At 33.0% G+C, this 10,013-nt stretch overlaps 1 protein-coding gene across 1 annotated transcript; it reads right to left on the bottom strand.

Annotated features, from left to right (window-relative positions):
* Window positions 1–462: 462 nt before the first annotated feature.
* LOC132853936 (phospholipid phosphatase 1) lies at window positions 463–7,744 on the bottom strand. The gene is made up of 6 exons (XM_060882017.1): window positions 7,445–7,744; window positions 3,404–3,555; window positions 2,793–3,064; window positions 2,403–2,460; window positions 2,081–2,257; window positions 463–1,128 (listed from the first exon to the last, which is right to left on the bottom strand). Exons 1-6 carry the CDS (start codon window positions 7,497–7,499, stop codon window positions 1,012–1,014), a joined length of 831 nt encoding a protein of 276 aa, XP_060738000.1. The 5' UTR covers window positions 7,500–7,744; the 3' UTR covers window positions 463–1,011.
* Window positions 7,745–10,013: the final 2,269 nt, after the last annotated feature.

The following is a 10,013-nucleotide window of genomic DNA, read 5'->3' as shown; positions in this document are numbered from 1 at the left end:
TTGTTAATGTGTTTTCGGATTTGTTAATTTGTTTTCGGATTTGTTAATGTGTTTTCGGATTTGTTAATGTGTTTTCGGATTTGTTAATTTGTTTTCGGATTTGTTAATGTGTTTTCGGATTTGTTAATGTGTTTTCGGATTTGTTAATTTTTTTCCGGATTTGTTAATGTGTTTTCGGATTTGTTAATTTGTTTTTGGATTTGTTAATGTGTTTTCGGATTTGTTAATTTGTTTTCGGATTTGTTAATGTGTTTTGCACTTCTCGGCCACCGTACTTAAATCTCTATCATTGGATACATTAATGCTGGTTCACTAGGTTACATACTTAATGTTTGCATGTTTAGTTCCAGCTATTGCTGCACAAGGAGGTCACACAAGATACTGAAAGCAAACATTAGCACCCTTTTGCCACTAACAGACACACTAACACAGCATTTTCCTCAATAAATCAATGGTCAGGTATACAATTTTTGTCTCATTTGTTTAATTGGGATATTTTTCAGAACTTGATATTTAAGGATAAATGTATTCAGAAATATAGAAAATGTAAAATGTTCAAAAAACATTCAAGCGATTTTCTGATAGTTGATGAGAACAGCTAAAGAATGAATATAAAGGAGCTAAGACATATACTAAGCTATCCACATGCAAGGTTCTGACTTTGGTATTTTTACACTGTGAGGAACAAATACATGAAAGACTCAAGAAGCTCTCAAGGAAAAGGTCCTGGTTGGAGTCAAATTAGCTGTAGAACCACAGTTATATACATAACCTTCCATTTCAAATGGATTTTTACTGAGACACTGCATCTCATGACGCAAACAATCTCATGAAGACAAACAAATTCAAAAGCATAAAGATTCACTTGTGGTTGATTTACAGTTTAAAACCTACAATAGGTTTGGTCTGTGAAATATTGACTACAAACTCTATATATGATTATACTTGAGGTTTCAAAAACAGCTGTTCATCAGTCAAATGTCCTTCTCTAATGGAAGCAATTTAGCCTCCTCACTCAGTGCTCCCATAGTGGCTAATATCATTTGTGGCCTCCTGCAGGGTGGTGTGTGAGATTTCTTCTTTGTCCCCTTTATGTAAGGCCGTAAAGAAATCTGACACGAAGATCACCTACAATAAGAGAAAAATATCAGTTATATTGTGTTATTATCGGAATAACTCACAGTGTTTAGAAGAATGGGCAAAACATACTGTGTTAAAGCTTTATACTACATTATTAACATTTTCCACTGAAAGTTTATTTTAAGAACATATGTGCCATGTTTTTATCACACCAAATAAATATGTAAAATAACAGCAAATAAATGACCCTTGAGTTTTGAATGAAGATAAACCCATAAATTCAGATTTAGAAAAGAAGTTTAGTTATTGGAAGCACTGCACAAACACTGCACCTGATACACAATCTATAATATGGTGGTGGATCGTTGTTTTTTGGTGTTTTTTGAGAACTGGGGTCTAGGGAATCTTGAATTAAGTATAATGAAGCAACAGGACAATTTAGCCTTTAACAGATTGGATCTCTCACCAAGATTATATCCTAAATGAGCAAACTGCAAGAACACAAATTAGTGGTCTGGAATTAGCATCTGTCAAACGGCTGTTAAAAACCCGTGTTTTGCACAAGATTTTTTTTATTTTTGCTTTTTGCTTTATATACAGTATATACTATATATATATATATATATATATATATATATATATATATATATATATATATATATATATATATATATATATATATATATATTTAATATATTTAATATAGCTTGAGTAAATCTTTTTTAATGCATTTTAATAAATCACCTAAAAGAAAACTGCACTCTATAAGATAGTATTTATCTTTTAAAAACTATAGACAAACAACCAAACAATAGTGAAAAACTATAGCAATATCCAATCATTCAGTGCATTCATTATCCATTTTGTATATTAAGTTGATTAGGTTTCTGTACAATAAAAGTAATGTTGGAATTAGCTGTAAAAATAAATTGATAAAGATGTTATACCCAGCCTTTATTATTAATCAGATTAAGTATAAAGAGACATGCAAAATACTCACTATAAATATTGCCACAATAGCTCCCTGTATGAAACCAGTAAGAACATCACTCCAGTGATGTTTGTAGTCTGAAACCCGTGACAGACCAACATACACAGATGCTGAAATTAAGAAGAACTGGATAGTTGGCCTTAGCAATCGAGCCCATTCTGCCTTCATTCTTGATTGAAGATAAAGCTTATGTGGAAGTTAAAACAAAACAATATTAGTAACACCAAGACAGCTTTAAAATGATGTGATCATATGGCATCTAATTGACAATTGGGCATGAGTAATCAAAGCTTGGTTTCTATGGTAGTATAATAATAGTAGTAGTACTTACTGCAAGGAACAGCATACAATACATGGAAAAGGACGAATGTCCGGAAAAAAATGAAAGCCTGTAAAAAAAAAAATAAAAAAAAGGTGAATGTGTATATATAAGTATAATTTATGTTTGGGAGAATAATAATGGCACTAAGAAGAAGAAGAAGAAGAAGAAGGAGAAGAAGAAGAAAAAGATCACACAAATGTACAAGCAAAGCAGACATAAAAAGACTCGAAAAACAAAAAAATGCCAAATAGCAAGAGTATTCTTGTATTAATAAGTAAAAATTCTTTTTTATTTTTTTTCTCATTTAGTATTATTTCTCTTTTGAATATTGTATTGTTGTTTTTTTTTTCAAATTCAAGATTTGTTAACTACGACAGAACTACATTCTTAAATTCTTACCTGCCTTCATTGACCAGGGCCTTGTCCCCTGTACAAGAGAAGTTCTCAATGTAACCTGATTTACAATCCACAAGGCTCCAATTGGGCTTGCAAATGCTCAAAAAATGAGGCCTCAGTCGGCCAATGGTGTACTTTGCAATGTCAGTCAGGGACTGACTTATTGCAGCTCCAAAAATAAACGACCCAACAGCTTTGTAGATGCAGGCAACGTAGACTTTCATTACGGCAGATCTAGATCTAAGATATACCAAAATACACTCTCCACCAATGAGCTATAAAAAGAGAAAACGTGCATAACAGGTCAACAAGCAGCCACTTTATTTGTATATTTCATATAATTTGCTGAATACTGAATACTGCTAGCTGAATACTGCTAACATTCATCTAGTCAAAACTCAAATTTGCTAAGATTGAAAATGAACATAATTATCATAACTACATAATGTAATCAAAACAAATTCTAAATATATAGGATACTAGTACATTTTTTATTAAACACGTGTCTTATTATTATTAGACATGTCAATACATGTGTGTGGATTGACTAATGGGTTGTAAATCATAGACTTTACATAGTCTATATAGACATAGAAAAAGTAAGAAATACTTACTACAAATAATGTGAATGGAATCATTATTCCCATTAGCAGCTGATAAGATATAGTATCTTCTTTGTACGGGTACCTGATGGTGTCATCACTGCAAAAAAATCCTCTTTTGAATGGAGTGTGTTGTATGTTTAATACTGCAAATGGAAGTCCAGCTGAAAAAAATATAGTAAATTAGATTACGTCATCAACAGCTGAAACGACTGGCAGAGAAAATAACTGTCACATGAATCTTGCTCTTCGTTTCAATGAATAACCATTGTTCTGTTTTTTCATGTGATTGGTAAGACAACACTGCAGCAGCTAAGCCAAGTATGACTGAAGATAGAAGGCTACAATTAGCTGTTTGTTTTAATATCACATATAAGGGAACCATAATACCTCTCAAGTAAACAATTTCATCCAACACAAAATGCTTTACATCAAAACAAAATGTAATGTGTGTGGAACAAAACTGTGTTTGTGTGAATGGTTTCAGGGACATTCAAGGACATTCTAAATGGGTACAGTAGTAATTCAAGGCTACTGTTTGGCCTCTCATACAGAGGTTTTCTTTAGTTCTCCTGAATGGTGGAAAAATGTGGTTAGAGCCGCATGGTAGGTGATGTCACAGACATTCCCAACAGTAATGAGGATAATTCCACATTGCTTGCCAACCAAATAATGCAATAGAACCAGCTCAGTTTTCCACTGGCCCTGTTTGTTGCCTTTAAGAGATAAATCTTTAAGAAATTAAACCTCTTTGGCAGATGACCCATATCAAAATAAAACCTAATAGATGTGTGGAATACTGTTGCCATGAGAAGTGTAGTTGTTTTGCAACTATGGTTAAGTAGGTGATATGTGTCAAAGTAACATCCACAGGAATGCCAGGCCAAAAGAAGAACACATGACCAGAGCATCACACTGCCTCTGCTGCCTTGCCTTCTTCCCAAAGTGCATCCTACACTTTTCATCTCTTCCCCAGGAATTATAAAAGAAAATGTGATTCATAAGACCAGGCCACCTTCTTATCTGACACTGCTGCTGGTTCACCAGTCACCCTTTTTTGGACCATTTATGGTAGGTACTAACCACTATATACCAGGAACACCCCACAAGACCGGCTGTTTTAGATCATGGCAGCTAGTAGAAATGAAAAACATGAAAGGTAACAATCTGTGCTGACCTGTACCACACTTTTCCTGTACTCTCTTTCTCTGTAGTCTTCTTTTGTCTCTATTCCATGGCTGACTACACTGAAGTCACTTCACAGATCAGGTCAAACTAACAACACTAACAACAATAAATAGCTTCTCTATGCACCTCCTTCAATGCTGGCATGGTATTTCCGCAAGCATTTGTACATTTACCAACCATGCATTCACATCAGTGATGTCCATGCAAGATACTGCAAGCATTTGTGCATTTACCAACCATGCATTCACATCAGTGATGTCCATGCAAGATATCCCAGGAAACCCTGCAAGACCTGCCATTTTGGAGATGCTCTGATACAGTCGTATAGCCATCAATTTGGCATTCATCAGTATGACCTACTATAATCAAGCATTTTAACTATGACATCTATATATTGCTCTATTGATGCCATCTATCTAACATCTTTTAGCTATTTTCAACACAACACATTTTCAACCCTGTTCAAAGCCTCATAACTCCCCCTGGTGGCTGAAGATGCCTTTTTAAGATTTCCATTTTGGTGTTTGCTATTTAACCGTTAAGAATTGAAAATGGAAAATGAGGAAAAAAGCTGAGAACTCAGACTCAAAGTAGTTTTATTTATAGTAGTTTGGTTTGTGAAAATGAAATGGAAAAAAAAAAGATTTCCTTTTTTATTTCTAAATGTGATTGGATGATGGAAGGTATGGCTGATGCGCAGTACTTTGTTTTGTTTTGTCTTTTTCATGCCTGTCTGAGTGTGTGCAGGCAACAAAACACCAGTCACAAGGTGTTCAGAGAGACCTTGATGTCTATTATTAATGATTTAAGCAGTTAACAAAATGTCAAGACATTTCTGTTTAACCACAAACTGAAACACAATACATTGACTTTGACTTGCAGTATTGCAGTGAATGAGCATTAAAGCTATAATGCACATGATTATGATGTTCTGTGGTAAGCCATGATGAGTCGCATTAAAAACCCTGCAATTATATTTAACATTTTAGCTTGCTAAAATGATCATGACAACCAGCTAGTGCATACTTCAATTAGTGTGTGTTATTTTCATACTTCAAACTCAGTTAGTTTGAAATGCGTGTTTTATCCAACAATCTTCTTTAAGTGACCAGAACTAGAAGTCCCTTAAAATCATCTTCACTTTTTTCACAACTGGGGCAGCGTTAAGTAAAATTACATTAAAATATTTAATAGCAATAGTGATTTATGGCAAATCCCAGAATGCATAGTTTAACAAAAAGATTTACATGGAAAAAGTAATACTAAAACTAGTTTATATACAAAATGCAATTGGCAAGTGTAGGTTATTATTTTTTATTATTTTATTTTTGTTGGTTTTATTTGCTGAAAAAGGATAAGTGAAAGTGAAAGTGACGTGACATACGGCTAAGTATGGTGACCCATACTCAGAATTTGTTCAACCCATCCAAAGTGCACACACACAACAGTGAACACACTCACACCGTGAACACACACCCGGAGCAGTGGGCAGCTATTTATGCTGCGGCGCCCAGGGAGCAGTTGGGGGGTTCGGTGCCTTGCTCAAGGGCACCTCAGTCGTGACCGGCCCGAGACTCGAAATCACAACCTGAGGGTTAGGAGTCAGACTCTCTAACCATTAGGCCACGACTTCCCCCAAGTAAGTACCAAAGGCTATGCATTAATGCGCCTTACAATACATTAATTGCAATCCACAGCAGCAAGCAGTGAACTAGAGAGACTTCTATATAACTAACATTAGGTAATCAGTTCATTTTGTAGTCTATGTGCTAGCTACGATTCTGCAGAATGAACACAGCTTCACTGTGACAGGTCGCCAATGAAAGAGCACTCACTAAAGCAAAAGACCATCTCTTGTTAAAACTAAGAGATATATTGCTTTTACTCATGACCCATTTAACGTGACAGACATGATGTTCACAAAAATTTTATTTTCACAGCATTTTCACAACACCATAATGGTCACAGATTATTTATTTCCTCAGAGCTAAGAATATCTTAACCGAATCCCAAACCAGGAAGAACGTCATTGATACACTTCCTTGAAAAATGATCATTTTATTGTTTTGATTATCCAATTGAATGTGTTATAACTGAGAAATAAGCCATTTGCTCACACTGGTCTTTTCTGTTTGCCTACAATTTGTCTAAGGGAACATTTTAGTGTGCATTTGAGAATAGTGACGTAGTATAAACTCTCAGAGGAGTGTTATTTGTTTTTAGCAGCTAGCAAGCTGTTTCCACTTAAATCTCACAGGGCAGTTTAATTCTATAAAGGCATAATTGTATAAAGGCATTGTGCTCTAGTACATTTAATATATGAATAGACATATCTCACTGTTGCATAGCAGTAAGTTATGTCACAATGTCAACAAAATCAATTACTCACAAAATATTCTTGCCTCTGTTTAGAAAAAGTGGTGAATATTTTACATATTTATACTTGGCCTACTTAGGTCCTATTAATATATATATAATATATATATATATATATATATATATATATATATATATATATATATATATATATTTTTTTTTTTTTATATATTTATTTATTTATATTTATATATATATATATATATATATATATAACCCCATAGAGAAGGTATAATAAATATAAAATAATAGCACCTTTCCAATCAACAATTTGTTAAAACAAAGAGTAAAAAGCGTGTAAACAGCACAGGGACTTTAGTGTGTGTACATTATTGAAGAAGTGACAGCAGTTTAACTTCCCCTTCTTTCGGGAAGATGATGTTTCCTGTTATATTCTCAGTTAACACTGTAGCTGTAATTCCACACAAACCCTATAACTAGATTTCCAAGAAAAAGAGGAATTATGTGGTGCACGATTGAGACACTCACCAAGGACGACGCAGGTGACATCCAGGATAATAAAAACGCCTTCTGTCTCGAACATCTTTCTTTCTTTCTAATCACCTTTTTTCTTTCTCTTCACATGTAAAACCTCTTACTGTAATAACAGTAAACTTAATTCAAAGGCCGCAAAAACACCAAAGCAAAATAAATGTATCTTATTTTACATCTGAATAAAAAAGTTACATATTTCAACATCCGGACAAAGTCATCACGCAGTAATAACGAGACTGTTGCGGTACTTAATCGTCCGATGTTACCGCTATCTGGTTGGTCATCATCGCGAGACTGGGAGTGTACATACTACCGTACTAAATAGCAGGCCATACTTTAGATAGCGCACTATTATGCCTTACTATTTAGCATGAGAGTGTGCTTACGTCTGAGTTGGCAATCTCTTTGGCCCCGCCCATTTTAAAGGAATATGAAACGTGATTTTTGTATTAACCCTTTATAAGCCCTGTAACCTTCATGCTACGTGTGCAATAAGAAGGAACAAGCTGAAGTTATTGTCTTGAATAAGACTCGCTCTTGGCTAGAAGTACACAGTTATTGAGTCAAGTAAATGTACATTGTTATTATTTTATTATTAAATAGTAATTAAACGTTAAAATGCTAAAATGTAGAGTGCTCAAAATTGAGTAGATTTAGATTTAATAGTGTATATTTTACTTATTATTATTATAAAAAGTTATTATTGTTATTATTGTTATTGTTGTTATTGTATTATTATTATTATTATTAGTAGTAGTAGTATAGTAGTAGAAATTGTTGTTGTTACTGCGACATATAATAGAAATTGATGGCATAAAAAGTAATAATTATTTAAAAAAAAAAAAAAAAAGGAATTAATACCCTAGTTGAATTGTTGAATGTAGTAGGAATCAATGTTCAGGTATGATTTATTATAATTTCAGATCAAATTTACTATCCTACTGTAGTTTTTCAAGTTTATACAATAATTTGTTCAGTACAATATTTTCTCTATTGTATATATTGATATAATTTTAGAAATAAGTTCAGTATGAACAATTCTTGGTAGTCAGACTTGTGCAAAGGCATGTGCAGAGAAACTTTAGTTTAATTTAAAGTAAAGTAGACAAACTCAAATATAAAAGGGTATTTAAAAAAAATAAAAGTCTAGTTAAGGTTATAGAAAGAGGCCAGAATACACACTGCATCGCAGCTTACATATGAATAGAGTGCCCATGCTGACCCTTCCACCAACAAAGTGGTCACATGACCATCAAAACTGCAGGGAGAGGCAGTGTGAAGGTGTTCACTTAACCTCAAGATTCCTGCAGGTAACGTCTTAATGCTTGACACCACAACGCACCTTCTGAGGTTTTGTGGAGTCCATGGTTAGACGTGACTAAACACAATTTTCTAGTAAATTTTCTGTGCACACTGTAAAGTAACAACATTAGAATAATTCTAATAAAAAATGTTAATGGATGCTTTGTTTAATCACATTTTATTGGATAGCTGTTTTCTGTAATGAGAAACAGGATTAGCTAATTGAGATGCTATATTTTTCTAATTTCCGTTTTAAAGTTTCTTGCCAGATAGTTGTAGTCTAAGCACACTATATATTACATACACACATATATACATTCATATATATATATATATATATATATATATATATATATATATATATATATATATATATATATATATATATATATATACACACATACACACATATAAATTTATATATCCTCAATGGAACATAATTTATCTAGAAACATTATAAACGAATATAACGCCAGAAATGCAATCTGCACTACTACCATACAGAAGGTGCTAATCAGTGGCATTTCTCAACAGCTGGAATTTTCTACTTTTTTCTTCTTCTTGAAAAGGACAAAGGCACAAACATTTTTAAAAAAATTTTAAATTTTTTTTTTATTAAAGATTCATTTCACACATACATATACATATGTTCTTCTCTTGACTTCAACCTTCCTTAAAAAACCTTACTGGGCTTGTTGAGAAAGTCCTTCATAACACATTCCATGCTTTAAACACAGATGAGATAATCATTAAACATAAACCTAATATTCTACTATAGTATATAAAAGTAAAATTAATGTCATGGACTGACAATACAGTGCTGACTATAAAGACTAAGCTTAAAAATAATTTCATTGAATAAAATTAAGCTAAGTACTAAAATTGTACTAAAGGCTTTTTATGACAATAATGTCATTATTGATGTAGTGTTTTGTGCATTTCTGTGTGTAAAGTGGAGGAAAAGTGGACAGTCATACATGAATCTGAGCAGAATTTAGCACGATTAAAACATTTTTAAATATGTTGTCTTCACAGTATTATGTTACATGTTCATACCCTAGTCTTACAAACAGAAACTAGATTTATACATATATACAGACCCCACAAAATGTATTGGAATTGCAAGGCCAATAGAGATAGCATTAATTTCTTGATATTTCCAACTAGAAGTGTCATTAGAAAAGGATAAAGCAACATGAAGACCAAGGAGAAAAGGAGAAATTTGGAGAAATTTAAAAATATTCAAATATTGGAGAAAAGC

This window comes from Tachysurus vachellii, chromosome 11 (genome assembly GCF_030014155.1).
Source record: "Tachysurus vachellii isolate PV-2020 chromosome 11, HZAU_Pvac_v1, whole genome shotgun sequence".
Taxonomy (NCBI): Eukaryota; Metazoa; Chordata; class Actinopteri; order Siluriformes; family Bagridae; genus Tachysurus; species Tachysurus vachellii.
This window is presented reverse-complemented; position numbering and strand designations above follow the sequence as displayed.

What these genes read in the sequence shown, in the direction of transcription:
- LOC132853936 (XM_060882017.1), bottom strand. Translation starts at nt 7,499, where the DNA reads ATGTTCGAGACAGAAGGCGTTTTTATTATCCTGGATGTCACCTGCGTC. An exon ending in GCCCTGGTCAATGAAGGCAG is followed by an intron (nt 2,461 to 2,792) that starts GTAAGAATTTAA and finishes TTTTTTTTACAG; the next exon opens with GCTTTCATTTTTTTCCGGAC. An exon ending in CTATTGTGGCAATATTTATA is followed by an intron (nt 1,129 to 2,080) that starts GTGAGTATTTTG and finishes CTCTTATTGTAG; the next exon opens with GTGATCTTCGTGTCAGATTT.